We start from the raw sequence: 16,066 nt of genomic DNA, 5'->3' as shown, positions 1-16,066 counted from the left end.
AGTATCAACGGCAGTTAAAATTGCCACTTATCACTAACTACTTGCACAGGCTAGATGAAATAATGAGCTAAATTTGGTGACACCAGCACATTTGGGCCAAGTAGAACAATCTCTCATTTGTTGGTTTGAGGAATCTCTTTGCAGGCAGAAATAATACAGCTCCTGCGTGTCTGAGGTCATGTTGAACGTATGTCTTTGGTGGTGGTAAGGTGATCCTTTGTCTGCTATGCACATCACATCTCTCACTGAGCCTCTGAAGTATAACATGGGCAAGACAACTAAAGCTGGCAGTGTTTGGCCTCTCTGAAGAGGTGCCTCTCACTGAAGTGGGTCATGACAGCCTTTAAGTGACATCCCATACAACTTAGAAGAACGCTACTCTCTCACCTAAGAAGTTTATAGTACTTACCTGTAAGGCTTAATATATTAAGTGTTTTGAGGCACATATGAATTTATAACTCCTCCTTATGAATATATAACAACAGCCTTTCTAGTCGTTTGCATGACTTTGGCTGGTTTGCCCTGGGGACTTCCCTTGCTGAAGTTCTCCCTTTGCTTCCACCACCTCATCGGCTTCCTCTCACCCACAGCTGTATAACCCCACAGAGACCAGACCGCTGGTCGTACCGCAGGTTACTACCCACTTCTCAACCTTCAGGAGACAATCCAAAGTCTCACAGAGATGGGAGGATTTTCCATCTTACAAAATCCTGCTGTTAGGGGTAAGAATTAGCACAGGGGCCATTACCAGAATCAAACTCTGCCTGAAGTTGTTAAGTACTCTCATATCAGAAGTCAGAACATATACACAGGTTTTTTCCTGCTGTCCTTTACATACAAATTTTCAGGAAACAAATACATCCAAACTTCTAAAATTGGTCCTGCATTTTACAGACTGAAATAATTCACTTATATTCTCTTCTGAGCAGCATATGATGCTATGCAAGACAAAGAACAGCCTGAAAGGCCAAAAACAAGTCTTTCTTTCTCTCACTTCTTGACACATTTTAGTTGTCCACAAACAGCAGCATCTGGCAAGTAATAATGACATTTCTCTGGCAAGCTGTAGCTCTAAACAATCCCCACTGTCCTTCTCAAACTGCAGCAACTGATGAAAAAACATCAAAATTCACAAAAACAAACATTAAAAGGAAGAGTGAGGCTCAGCTCACAGAGCATCACATTTGATTGCCTCACACTGGCTCTCTGAGGGCTGGGCCTGCAGTGAAGGCTGGCCGTGTGTGAGGACGTTAGGGCTGAGACATGGCACCAGGCCAGTGCAAACCCACAGCTTCCAGTTCAGGGCTGGTCTCTTCCAGCCAGCTGGGAAGTTTACAGCTGTCTGCAGAAGACTCTGTTGATGTAGGAGGAGGTTTCTTCCTGCAGCAGCAGCTCCAGTTTTCGGTTGTCATCTAAATATTGCCAATTAGCCAGACTGCTATAATATGAGATGCTTATTTAGTTCTATGACTTTCAGTCACTACTGACTTTTGCTAAGCATCCCATTGACCTTCAACTATGCCTCAGAGGAAGTTAGAAATAGCCTTGAAAGACAGCCCTTTATCGCTAACTGCTCAAAGTATGCAAACACTAGACAGAGATTACTAGGAAAAGCCCTGTTTTCTTCCAGCAGAGTTGGCGTTATGGGCAGTTGCTGGGAAAAGGCAGGGAAAGTCCAGAACTGTTGAAATGCATGGTACAATCCTCACCTGCACCCCTGGGCAGGTACCTGCCTATACACGCTCTTAAGATGGGGAGGCTGAAGCAGTAGTCATTCAGATGCACTGACTGTAATGTTAGCACTACTCATCTGTGGTATGAACCTTCAAAACTCAATCGTACATTTGCTTATGCCAAATACATTATTTTCTGAACTTAGAAGGCTCCTTAAAAGAGCTCACTGGCTTTCTTTTGGTTTTTTAAATTCTCTGTTGGTAACCTTTTCAACACCACATCTTTTCAAGGAGTGTATTCTTTACCTGTCCATGGGCAGGACCCAGTGCTTGATGAAGAAGGTCATACAGCTGGAAGGAAAGGCAGGCTGTCCCTCCTGTCTGCTTGCAGAGCCACAGATCCAAGTTATTCTGCAACATGCCAGCTTCAAACAATGAGGACCAGTTAACATTTCCCTCCATAACCAAAGCTCTTGTCTCATCCCTGCCCATCTTCCCAAGACAGCTTAACATCGCTGTCAACAACTCAAATAGTTTATCCCCAGGATAGAAAGATGACAAATAATAATAATAGACAGAAGGCAGAAATTGCAGGTCACCTTGGCAGTTGTCAAGGCAAAGGAATTTGGGTTGTAGAGATGGGCAGAGAGCATGTTTGAGCACAGAAAAAAATTCAGCATGCTCTTGAAAGACAGGACTGGAAAAAGTAGAAGCCCTTCCCTCAGAGACACAGAGGTTCCTGGCCAGGGGACAGGACAATGGGGTGTCACATGAACCCCAGCTGGGTCTGGGGGGAGGCACTAATATGCAGCAGGACAATCTGTCCTGCAGAGCTAATGCCCTGTGTAGGATGTGACACCCACAGAAAGCCCTGGAAAGAGAGGAGGGAGACTGCTGCCCCATTTCAGAAAGCCCTTGAACACAGAGGGAAGCAGGGCTTTTGTGACAGAAGCTCTCTGAGAGAGAGGATCGGACCAGGGTGAGGGTCTCCTGATGCACACCACTGATTCGCATCCCTCCCAACCAGAGAAAGAGTCTCCCTGATCAGCACCCTCCTTCCTGAGCCATGAGATCTTGTCTTTGTCCACATTCTCCAAAGGCAAGGGAGAAGAAGTCAGAATACTCATCCCCTCCTCCTCCTCAAGATCTTAAACAAGCACTACTGTTTCAAATCCTCCCCACCAAAAAGTGTATGCTAACAATAGAAATTAAAAAATGGCTCAAATATATAGTGAAATAAATAAGAGCTCACTGAGCTGAATAGTGCATGTTTTAAAAGCTGTTCTGTTCTTTACCAAGAATCACGGAGTGTTCCCTTCCTGCAAACAGCATAATCAGAAAAAAATTAATTTATTCCATATTTATAGAAAAATACACTGCTTGTTTTAAATGTCCTTATGCTTAGAAGAACACAAAGTTTAATTCATACTCTGCAACAAACTTCGAAGTGTTGGTGGAGAAAAAATTCCCAGTATGGGAAGACAGTTCTTTGCTCAGTGCTGTCCTTCAAATGTCAAATATAAGAGTTGGTATCCCGGTGTTTCCGTTTCTTGCCACATTTACCAAAATGACTGAAGAAAGAGAAAGGGAAAGGGATATAAAGGTGAGTGAAACAGGAAAATATGTACTCCTATTGTAGTACAAGCTGCAGTACCAAAACATTTACTTTCTGCATAGAAAGATTCTTCTTTCTTTAGTTGTACGTTTAAGCAGGCAAAATGTGTCAACATAATATCCAAAGCAACTGCTTGAAACATTGATGTACAGCATTAGCTCCTCAAGAAATTTAGCCAAGGTGTAAGTGTTGCCTGCACGCCTGCAGTGCAGTGAACAGTTTGGCTGGCTGTGTGCCAGCAATGGGAAAGCTGTGCCTACAACTCTTCAGATATAAATTCATCTTGCAGGTGACTTTTTTGGGACTTCACAAATTGTGAAAATGTTCCCATGATCAAGGACCCATCTTCACAGGATGCTTTGTTTGAGGAAATGGCTGGTTTTCCTGAGTACAGAGTTGTAGGCTAAACTTTGCAGTATCTCTCTTGCACACTATTAGGTTCTGCTTCTAGAGGCCCGCAAGACAGCTTTGTGTCTCTATGAGAAAAATACAGATTCTACCCCTATACTTTTTTTCAAAACAACCTTCCTTAGTGGTACTGAAAAGTTTACATTTCTATTGAAGAAAATAACACCTGCACATGACATCAACCTTACTAGGAAATTTACTTTGATACTTGGAAAACATCAACAATTTATGGTGGCCGGTAAGGTTGGAGGAAAACACCCTCAGGAAATCTCACCCAAGTAAAAGTAAGAAAATATATACCATACCTTGAAAGCTGCTCCACATCATCCACTGTCTCCGGTAAAGAGATTCCTTTTGTCTCTGGTAAAAGCATTACTAGGAGCCCACAGACAACTGCGAGAATACCTACAATGGACATTGAAAATCGTTACATTTTTTTTTACAGTAAGTTAATCTTTTACAAAAAGACCTTGTGGGCTAGGGGTTCATTTGCAGCCTGAATTGCCCTAAAAGGAAGATCTTAAAACTCAAAAAGTGCACACAGACAATATATACAAACTGCATGGAAGCCAGGATGGTATTTCTCATGTAAGACAAATCTGCCTTTGTTCAATGGACTCCATCATGTGTTTCTTGAGACCATTGAGATTTTCCTGAAATACTCTTTGTTTATCCATGGCCAAATCAGATTATGTGATTCAAAATAAAATTCATCCTTGGGAAAGAGCCAGTCTGAAATAGTTCATCAGGAATGGTCATTTTGGAATAATTTCTTAAATACAATTTAAATAATGTAATAAATAAAAAATAGAAGGGTTGGATCAAAAAGTAAAATGTTCCCTGAATGTTGTAGACTACTTTCTGATCCTTTCTGATTTTGCAGTTTTTTAATCAAGACAGAGGGAATTCATATGTCCTTCAGCAGCAGCAGCATTTCCAAATTAGATAATGAGAACAACCTAATTCTATATATGTCTATTCTTGGAATAATAGTAATCGTTTAAAATGTCTTTTGTCTTTTCATTTTTATCTTCAGCTAATGTTGTCATTAGTACCTTCTTATTCTATCCTATCCCTTTCACCTTTTTCCCAGCCATATGTGTCTCTTGGAAGTCTGGTTTAGCCACACTCTGATTTCCTTGTTGGGAGTAACTAATTTGGTTTATGTAGAATTATTCCTCAGGGCTCATTTTTTTTTCCAGAATGCAACTAAAGAAAAGAGTTTGACAGTAATACAAAATTATATTTAATACAACATCTCTAGTCAAGTATCTACCAAAAAATCCAAACCAAGTGTTTTTTAAAGGACATCAGTCTTTACTCTTGAGAGATGAGGCTTACTTCTGTGCAATTACAGAACTTAGCTGTAACGTTTCTCAGTCTTAAAGCACCTCACATATTTTCTTTTATGCTCATTCAGCTAAGTTACCTAAGCAGACCTAAGCTCTTCCATGTCATGCCTTGAAATCAGTCACTTTTCACCCTCAGCTCAGTTTCATTTTCAGTTCACCCTCTTGCTCTAGGCATGAAGAAGCCAATCTGAGGGGCACATGAGGCTACACAGTACACTTTTACCCCAAAAGAAAAGCTCTGTTGAGAGGAGGATATTTAAATTAAAAGTACGTTTTAAATCAAATCTTACTGAAAATAATTAGAGGTAGCTCCAACCAAACGGCTGCTAATCGGAAAACCAGGAATGGGGCTATGGTCCCACCCAGGTCACACAAACTTGAGCACAGGGAAACACCAAAGTTTCTGCAAAAGAAAAATAGTGCCAGATATTTAAGAGGTACTACCAAACAGATGAACCAGCAGTTTAAGTAGCAGTGTGTAGACTTAGCCCAGAAATAATCTCATCAGTATATGCCATCCAGGTTGAGCAGTTGCTATTAAGTTAGGAAACTGGAGAAAACCAAGTTTTACTAAACAGCAATGAAATAGGGAATGTGAAAAAGCAGAGTGAAAAGTTGAGAGATTCCTGAGAGCTTTCAACTTACCTCAGTGTTGTTGGGTACAATTCACTGTTCACAAGATAGACAATTTCAAAAGATATTGTGATGCTCAGTCTTCCCAGCGTGGCAACTGTCATTTTGAGCCATGGGATATCTGTTCATTTAAAAAGAAACCCTGGTGAAGTGCACTTTGCTGCACCAGCAGAACACTTCTGAGAGCTCCAGGCCCTGCCAGCAGAAGCTACCTCACAGAAACACTGCATCGTTGCAAATCAGACTGAAAGGCTGCTGTTGTACATATCAATATATAGTGACATTTATCGCTTTCCAGCATCATGTCAGGCTATTTTGGAGAATTAGAAATCACTTCTAGTCATTTGATTCAAGATGCTGATGGAGCATAACAGCATGAATGAGAGAATGAACTTTATAAGCTTCCATGACCACGTCTAACTTGTGCTCTGGAAAGGAACATTTACTCATAAAGGGAAGTTATACTGCAAGAAGCACTAATGAGTCATCTCCCAAGGCCTTCTACCACAAAGAAACTACCTCTAAAGGTACATGGAATCAGAGTCATTTAGATTGGAAAAGATCTTTAGAATCATCAAGCCCAACTGCAAACCTAACACTGTCAGGTCTGCCACTAAACCATGTCCAAAGTGCCACATCTGTATCTTTTAAATGTCTCCAGGGATACTACAGTAAAACAATTCTCTCTAGAGCGGGCTAACTACACTTTGTAATTTGTCTAGCCATTGCACATTAGAAACATAGAACCACAACATCCTTTTGATTGGAAAAGACCTTTAAGATCGTCAAGTCCAAGCGTTAACCTAGCAATGCCAGGTCCACCACTAAACCACGTCTCTGAGCTCCACACTCCTAAAAATGCTACACCTGGACATCTTCCCCCTTCCCTTCCTTGATGCTTGTCTTTGTACCCAACACAATCAGCCCAGGGGCCTTAGATCACACGGGTGGCTCTGCTCAGCTCTCCCAGTTCTACTCCAGCTCTGGTGTGCAGCCACTGCCCTTATACATCAGCCGAAGGTGCAATGGCCACATCTTCACTGCAGGACAGAGCCATTGTGTCTCAGCACATGCAACCCCTCAACATTCTGAGACCCCTCTCTGGAGAGCCGGTGGCCTCTGGAGGAGCATCACAAGGAACAAAATAAGCACTTCTGCAATGCCCGTGGGAGAGGACGGTCTCCTGTATGGTCTAACCATGACCCAGCAGACAGGGCAGTGAGTGAAACAACAAGCCTGAACTTGGCACGAAGGGGAGTTCTGCCACTGAGGAGGGCTATGACAGTGATTGTGTTTAGTCAAAACTTCAGTAGGAAGAAAAAGAAAATATTTCAATTGTTTCTGAACTAAAAAGTAGATGCTTGGGGTTATTTCTCTTCCAAAACAACCAAACAAATCCCCATCAAATTTCATCCCATGTTATGAGACTCTGCCTTTGCCCTGAAAAGTTCTGTTTTCAAAGACTTATGAGAAAAGCAAAAGCTATAAAGAAGAAAACAAACCCACATTGTGTCCCTGGCACCCTTTCAGTCCACCAGACCCCCAAGGTGAAGCTGACGTCTGAATGTCTCCTCACTCTGCCAAGGAACTCAAGCTGTGAGAGCACCCTAGTGTGATGAACCTCTCACAAGCTGCCACTGCAGCATTTCCCCATCTGTATAAACAGACTTTTCTTGAAAGCAACACTTGGACCTTGGGAGTCCCATCTTTGAGTAGGCTGTCCATAGGCTGTCCTCTCCTCACTTGAGCAGCATCACCTCAGCACTTCACCACTACTGAGAAAGAGGAGGCTGGGGCTGGTGGCAGCATCCTGCTGGCCCCAGGCCACCACTTTCTCACATCATGATGCTCCTACTCTAGCCCCAGACCTGCTGCATCATGCCCAGCTTATGGTGTGGCCCAAAGTACATGAAGGTACTGAGGCGAATGTCCTGCAGGATTAATTGCCCAGTATCTCTCTTTGTTTCCTCCTCCCAAAACAGCCCTAGCACCCCAGCAATCAACAGTCTCCAGTCCCTGCTGTCCCAGTTGACAGAGTGAAACGATAATGACACGGTGACCAGGTCCTCTGTGCCTGAACTGCTATGTCCTCTGTCAGGGAAGCTGCCACGGGAGCATGGGGTGGCCAGCATCCACTTGTCATGTGGTGTGTCTTGTGAGAGGCACAAAGCAGAGACCTGGTGAAAATCCACCAGGACAGCAGAGTCAATCTTCACAGACTTCAATGATCAAATCAATGAACGCAAGCAAGTGATGACAATGTGATATTGCAGAGCATTAATTTTAGATACTTTTGGAGGAACTGCTTTAAAGTGAGTTAACTGAGACAGAGGTGAACAGATCTCTGTAAAGGATTTCATTCTGCACTCACCACAAACCTGCCTGTTTTCATGGGCCCCTCCTATTCTTGAAGTGGCTTCTCATGGCTCTTCTCTAGGAAAATGATTGCCCCACGATATAACTTTGAGAACTAAAACTTCTAAGGCTAGCCATGACTGTCCCCTTGTTTGACAGGAACATCTCTGGGAAGCAATAAGCCTCTCTAACGTCTGTTCAGCTACCAGTCCCCAGCTACACTAAAGCTTCCCCAGGAATAAAAATAATACACAGGAGGAAAAACAGTTTAAAGAAAAGATAGGAGTTCTGGGAAGCCTGTGTGCCGGACCAGACCTTTTAGTTGTCCTTGAAACCAGATAGGAATGGCTTGATCAAAAGCTATATTTTTCCTCCAACTCCTTAACATTTCCCAAACCCCTGGGAGGGTGAGGGCAGGGCAACAATTTCCATGCTGTCTGCCACAGCCCCTACGTTTTGTTGTGGTTTGCGTTGTTTTATTCACAAATGAGAAGGACACTAAGCTGCCTCAGCTGAATCACTGATTTCTTACATTAAGTGTTGGGGAATGTATTTCCCCTTTATGTTTGTATACTCTCCCTTTCCATTTTTCTTCAAAAATATTACAGGGCCTTTACACACATGTTTTGTAGGACTACACCCAGCTGTTGCTCATCACCCATCAAAGATATGGCCATTACATATATGGCCATTTCAGTAAAGCATTTGACTTCGTCTCCCACAGCATCCTCGTAGCTAAACTGAGGAAATGTGGTCTGGATGATTGAGTAGTGAAATGAATTGTGAACTGGTTGAAAGGAAGAAGTCAGAGAGTTGTGGTCCATGGGGCAGAGTCCAGTTGGAAGTCTGTATCTAGTGGAGACCTGGATAAGGGAACAGAGTGACACACCAGAAGGCTTTGCTGCCATCCAGTGAGACCTAGACAGGCTGAAGAGTTGAGTGGAGAGAAATTTTACGAAATACAGCAAGGGGAATTGTAGAGTCTTGAAGGAACAACCCCATGTACCAGTGTAGGTTGGGGGCTGACCTGTTGGAGAGCAACGTAAGGGACAGGGACCTGGGGGTTCTGGTGGACGGCAGGATGACCATGAGCCAGCAATGTGCCCGCCTGGCCAAGAAGGCCAATGGCATCCTGGGGTATCTTAGAAGACATGTGGCTAGTAGGTCGAGAGAGGTTCCCCTCCTCCTCTACTCTGCCCTGGTGAGGCCACATCTGGAATATTGTGTGGAATATTGTGTCTCAGCTCAAGAGAGACAGGGAACTGCTGGAGAGAGTCCAGCGCAGAGCCACAAAGATGATGAAGGGAGTGGAACATCTCCCTTATGAGGAAAGGCTGAAGGAGCTGGGTCTCTTCAGCCTGGAGAAGAGGAGGCTGAGGGGTGACCTCATAAATGTTTATAAATATATCAAGGGGGGACGTCAGGAGGACAGAGTCAGGCTCTTTTCAGTGATGTTCGATGACAGGACGAGGGGCAATGGATGCAAGCATAGGAGGTTCCACAAAAATACTAGGAAAATTTTTTTCCCTGTGAGGGTGACAGAGCACTGGAACACGCTGCCCAGAGAGGTTGCAGTACTGCTTGCATCACCAGGAACTTTTTACTTGTATCTACAGCTTTGTGTGACCGGTTGTCCTTTCTTAAGGGGTTTCATAGAGAAGTCATTGAATTAGAGAGACTGATGCTGGGAAAGGCATTACCTTCTGGCAAGAAGGCACTAATGAGGCATGCAATTCCCGCCACGATGTTGCTTATTGCAAAAGGAAGGCGCCGGCCAATGCGATCAATTGTCAATAAAATCAGGAGAGCGGCAGGCAGCTCCACAGCTCCTGAGATGAAGAAGTCTAGGTAGAGGTTTCCTCCAACAATTCCTAGGCGCATGACAAGCCCTTGGTAGATCAGGGCACTTGCGAACCTAAAAAGAAAAGGGAAAAATGTTGAGAGGCAAACAAATGACTGCACGGAGATGGAAAGACTCTAAAATCCACAGGGGAATTTTTCTTTAAAAACCCACTGCCCTGGTAACAAAGTGGACTGACATGGGCACTCACCAGGCATACATGAAGATGAGCGTGTTCCTCCTCATCTGGGGAGTCCTCACAAGGTCAAGAAAAGAGGGGTTTCTGACCTCGTCATTGCTAATAGTGATCTGAGGAGAAAAGCAAGCAGTAGAGTCAGTCATCAGGGGTCAGGCAGGTACTGAGACAGAGTTTTTATGTAAACATGGTGCTCAGCAATATTCCAGTCCAGTGAGCGAAGGTGCTGACGAGCCAGCTCATTGCTTTTAGTGCTCCAGAGAAGTGTGCAGATAAGGGAAATAGCTTATAACAGCACATGGCTGTGGGCTTTCCTTAGTGATGATCATGCAAAAATCAGGGGAAAAAAATTTAAATCCCTAATCTTGACTTGAGAGTGGAAAAACAATTTCCATGTGATAAACTGAGAGAGGTTGACCTGAAATTTCTTGGAAGGAAATAAGTGGTCATTGTTATGTCAGCGTGACCAGGAGCAGAGCTGCCTTTTGCCAGAGGTGACAGAGAGGAGGAGACTGTGGCAGGAAGGGCAAGATGATGGGCTGAAGGAAGCAGGGAGAGAGGGGATGAGCAGCCAGCAACGGGCTTAGGAACATGGCTGGTGGCCCAGCTGGACAGCTGGGAGAAAAGAGGAATGAGAGAAAGAGCAGATCGGCGAAGGCACCTGCATGCTACAAAGCATACAACTACTCGTCGTGTCATCAAATACACAAGCATCGTGCTGAACATGGCTTTTACCCCGGAAGAAAAGAATGTTGCAAAACATGAATTAACGGTCCTCATGTTGCCTGCAGAATGTAGTAAATCTGTTCACAGCTTCCTCCAATACAGTCACAGTGAGGCACTCAGTGAAATCATTAGTTGGAAGGTTTAACAATAACAGAAAAGGGCAGGATTTCTTGTAGTCTGAGTTTACATACTGAAGTTCGTTGCCACAGGATGTTGTTGAGCCAGAATATTAGCAAGGCCAAAAAGAGATTTGGCACATTGATGGGGGCTGGTTTTAACTGTGGCCAGCAGCTTTTTAATCATGATGTCCAAGCCAGATGGCAGCCCTTTTGTTTGAAAGTTCATTTGGCAGATGGGGAAGATGAGGAAGAGAAGACAGAGATGGTCTTAGGCAGGGACAACCATGAGATCACCCAAGAACTGGCAGTAGCATCTAGGATGGCCATGGGCTCTTAAAGCAGCTGTGGGAAACACGGGATTAAACCTGTTGTTCCGTTTTCAGGAGGATTCCAGGCAGCCTGGATGCTTTGAGTCTCAATTATTGCCTCCCCACACTCCTGAAAGGAGGCCTATGACGGTAAAGAGAGGAGTAAACACCTCATAGCACTTACTGCCCACGCAGGTGCAGGAGCCCAAGAAAACTATTCCAGCCAATAGAGAGACACGGATAAAGGATGGAAAAGCAGATGGAAACATTCAGTTCCATGGTGAGAACACGGGTAAAGCAAAAGGCATTTCCCAAGGGGCTTATCAACTCAGCCAGGGCTGCACCCAAAGCTTTTGCCCTCTTTTTTTTTTTTTCACATCATAAGGTAACAAGATGTTTTTCAGTGAGAATCAGCTGGATGCATTTCCCCATGGCTTTTTCACGACCGAGTGAAACAAAACTTTGTAAATGGACAAAAAAAACTCCATGTTTGTTTGAACTTCCTCCGTACTCTCTCTTGCTTTTCTTCTGTAATCAGAGCCATAAGTTTTCTTCAAAGCACTGCCACTCCTGCTGCATGCCAGAGCCCTCTGTGGGGCAGGCAGAGGTTGCTGGGTTTTTGCACTGCTCTTGAACACTCTATAAAGCTGCCATAACTGTGTTTGTAAGAGCAGAATGCCAGCTATCAGTGGTGACTGTGCAAATATGTTTTTATTTTTCCAAAAGACTAAAGATAAACTCAGCATGGCTGATACCATATATTTTTATGTCTTAATAAAGTCATAATATCCCCAGGCATGACTGAGCACTTTTTATGGATGAAGAAAAAAAATCACTGAGGAAAGTCAACTCTTTGTAGGGAAAAAAATCCTCCTTTTGTTCTTTGAAGTCAAGGAGAGCTCTGCTATTCACACTAGTGCAGCCAGAAATTCAATGACAGAGCCCATGTTTCCAAAGATACACTATCTGAAAACTCTGAAGAAAGTTTTATAAACAATTTCCCTCACATTTTTATGTTCCAACAAAATTACATATTTTTTCTGCAATAATTTTTAAAGATTCCTCATAGCAGACCGAGTTCTGAACATGCTTAATTCTGCAAAGAATCATACATCCATGCATGTTTATAATATGTATGTATCTAAGTTAATATATACTAGAAACATGTATGTCTAGATATGTCTATATAGTACAAATCTATATATATTTATATACATAAAGGGAGAAGGAATTCTGATCCAAAACTCTCTCAAGAAAATTCTCTCTTACTCAGCTGATTGCAGTCTATTCTCCTTTTGGACAGAGACCAGGAATTAAAAAAAATAGCTTGACAATAAATCATGCTAGGATAATTATGAACACCTGAAAAAAAAAAAGAGTTTATGATTTAAAACTAATTTAATGAGATCTGGATGGCCCTGAACTCTACAGTGTCGTAACTCACAGGGCAAAAGAAACACTGTTTATCTGTTTTCATACAAAGGTCATTTGTCGTTCCTGCATGCCAGTAAAAATGCAAGGCTGCTAAATCCAGAGCTGCGTAAAGGACTTGGCCTGTGAAATTGTTACAGCTGTACTGGAAAACCTTAGCCAAAATGCACTGGTGGATAATGCCTCTCACTTCTCCCTGTCCCTCCCACCCTGCAGCACTTTGCCGGAAATTCTGGAGTTGCTTCGTGAAAGAGAAGTCTGACGTGAATTAATGTGAGAAATACACTTAATCCGTGACTAACACACTCATGGAGATGCTCTCTTTCCTCTGGGCACAGTACCAAGAATGACAGGCACTGTATGTTAAAAAGGTCCCAGGAAGAGATCCAGCATAAATCTGGATGTGTGGAGGTTAATCTGCTGCAGCTGTGAGTGGCTTAGGGTCATGAGCAGGGAACTTCCGAAAAAAATTAAGTACAACTTCAAACAAAAGCAGGGAAAGAAACATATCTCTGTCCTGACATGATGCTTTGTAAATGCTGATGTGTAAGGAGTCTCCTCAGAGTCTTCTCTTCTCGAGGCTGAACAACTCTGACTCTCTCAGCCTGTCCAACCCCCTGATCATTTTTAAGGCCTCCATGTCTTTCTTATGCTATGGGCCCCAAAGCTGAGCATGGTAGTGCAGGTGGGGTCTCATGAGAGTGGAGGAGAAGGGGAGAATCACCTCCCTCCACCTAGGTAGGATATGAAGCTGTGGGAACCCAGGTTGTCAACTACCTGTTACAAAGAACACACATCATGTTGTTCCTTCCTGGCAGGGCAGGACACATCAGTCTCATCTTCAGACACTGCCATCTCAAAATTTTTGCCTTTACACTCAGTGAAAAAGTTAAAAGTCAGATATGATCATTTTGCATATAAGACATTCTGTGGTTCTGTTACAACAGTGTCCACCAACAGGACAAGGGGAAATCGATTTAAATTGAAGGAGAACAGGTTTAGATTGGATCTTAGAAAGAAATTCTTCAGTACGAGGGTGGCAAGACTTTGGAATGGATTGCCCAGAGAGGCTGTGGATGCCTCCTCCCTGGAGGTGTTCAAGGACAGGTTGGATGAGGTCTTGAGCAACCTGGTCTAGTTAAGGGCATCCTTGCCCATGGCAGCGAGGTTGGATTAGATGATCTCTAAGGTCCCTTCCAGCCTAAGACATTCTGTAATTCTATGATTCTATAAAGAAATCAACGTGCATATGTGTGTATGTAGGCATAAAGGATACTACTGTATACTAATAGATAGACATTTTATGTAGGTCATTTCTTTTCAAGAAGAAAATTACAATTTGTTTCTCACATACTTGTAGTGTATGCAATATGCCACCTCTGGGCTGCTGTGTGCTAACAATTTGCGACTGTATTTCTTAGTTCAAATAATGATTTCTAAGAAAATCATTGCTAGCATTTAGCCTCCAGACCTGTTTTGTTACAGAACAGGAGCCTTATCTACATCTGTTGTCATCGCTGAACCATAAGGCCAGTTCCATGGCAAACATGGTCTGAGAGCCAGGCGTTGCCACCCAGTGCAGAACAAGGCAGATGTTGCAATGATACAACAGTGTCACTTTAAATGCATCAGCTTTTTCAGTTTCACCAAGATCACTTGTAATTCTGTATTTCTGTAATTCTGTAATTCTGTTGTCCTATTTCATAAATAGTAATCCCAGATAGTGCTTCCCATTTCATAAATAGTAATCCCAGATAGTGCTTCCCATTTTGAAATTTGGGGCATATTTTACCCATAGTGAGATGGAAGCAAATTTAAACTTAAATTCTGATTTTCTGCATCATCTTCTCTTTGTAAAAGCAAGTTCTAGCAAAAGAGTCAGGAAAGTGGGTCCTAATGTCTCCACCCTGTCAGCTAAAAGGATATCTGTTGTGGAGATATCATTGGACCTCAAGCTAGTTTCTGATATTTCCCCACAAGTTTTTAAAGCAAGAGTGTTGCAAACGAAAGACCAGATTCACTGTTTTGCAAACTTCTTTTTTCAGCCCATGCCTTTCCAGTCAGTTTAATTTTACCCTCTTGCAATTAACAAAGTAGGTATGTGACTAACAATCTTGTGCTGGTGTGACACTTCAAGAGTGTTGCCCATCACATAAAAAGAACGCATTTTACCACACCTGAACCTTTAAAAGATCAGGAAAATTTGGGAAAAAAAAGTCTCTAGCTCAAACAGATGGCAGTACCTCTGAGTAATGTGGTGAGAGATACTTCCCATTGTGTTTTGCAATGTTGTGCATAATTTTTAATGCCTTCTCTCCCTTTTTCCGTGTCAGGAGCCAACGTGGAGATTCAGGAACCACCCTGTAAGGACACAGAAGTCATAAATAGGGGTTTCATCCTTTAATATCATAAAGAAAACAAAGTCCTTTGCTTTTTGCCTGTGTTAATACACAACACATTGAATTTTCACTCTTTGGGATAGAGAAACATTTGTGGACTGTTTTTGCAGCCACTCTCCTGTAAAATATCTCATCTTGTGGTCAAGAAAGAAGGAAATAGACTATGTCAATACTCTAAAAAGCTGAAAAAACAGGAAATCTGTCTATTAACCGTTGTCTTTGCACAATAGATGTCAAAAGTATGATAATCAGCAAGAAAACAAGGTGCCTGTAGAACAGCAAGGAACAATGAGAGGTGGGTTTCTATGGCTGATGGAAAAGCAGACTTTGGTTAAGTTAACCAGATAAACAGCACTAGACTAAGCAAGACCAGAGCAGGGTTCTGCTGTGGCCAGCTGTGGCTGACAAGAGAGGAAGACCTGGGACAGAAAAAGGGAAGTAATGCACATCTGCAAGTCCCTAAAAAGAACTAAAAATGTCAAAATCAACAATATGCAATTACCTTCTTCCTAACCTACAACATCTTGTGTGCTGGAGACTTGGGACCACAGTAGGAGTCTAAAGGTAACCTGGGATGATTACAAGGAAGTTGCTTGTGTAATCAGAGACCAGGTTAGAAAAGCTAAGGCCCTGACAGAGTCAAATCTGGCCAGTGATACTAGAAATAACAGAAAAAGATTTTACATGTACGTAAGAGAAAAAAGAAAAACGAGAGAATATGCGGCCTCTCTGGAAGGATACAGGTGACCTGGTTACAGAGGATGTGGAGAAGGCTGAAATATTCAACAATTTTTTTTGCCTCAGTCTTCACTGGCAACCACTCAAACCACACCACTCAAATCATAGAGGGTGTTGGCTGGGTCTGGGAGAGTGAAGAACCACCCAGTGTAGGAGCAGATCAGGTCTGGGAACACCTAGAGAACCTGAAGGTGCACAAGTCCATGAGACCTGATGAGATACACCCACGGGTCCTGAAGGAACTGGCGGCTGAAGTTGCTAGGCTATTAGCCA

At 42.9% G+C, this 16,066-nt stretch overlaps 1 protein-coding gene across 1 annotated transcript; it reads right to left on the bottom strand.

The window, feature by feature from the left end:
• Positions 1–3,186: 3,186 nt before the first annotated feature.
• On the bottom strand, positions 3,187–15,017 carry LOC104280348 (solute carrier family 22 member 3-like; the record flags this gene model as incomplete). The annotated part of the gene is made up of 7 exons (XM_009877969.1): positions 3,187–3,244; positions 4,002–4,101; positions 5,339–5,451; positions 5,694–5,802; positions 9,737–9,951; positions 10,088–10,185; positions 14,900–15,017. Coding segments are annotated over 7 exons (811 nt in total), but the record flags the coding sequence as incomplete, so codon positions are not given.
• Positions 15,018–16,066: the final 1,049 nt, after the last annotated feature.

This window comes from Apaloderma vittatum, unplaced genomic scaffold (assembly GCF_000703405.1).
Source record: "Apaloderma vittatum isolate BGI_N311 unplaced genomic scaffold, ASM70340v1 scaffold4941, whole genome shotgun sequence".
Classification (NCBI taxonomy): domain Eukaryota; kingdom Metazoa; phylum Chordata; class Aves; order Trogoniformes; family Trogonidae; genus Apaloderma; species Apaloderma vittatum.
The sequence above is the reverse complement of the archived record's forward strand: the minus strand, read 5'-3'. Positions and strand labels throughout refer to the sequence as shown.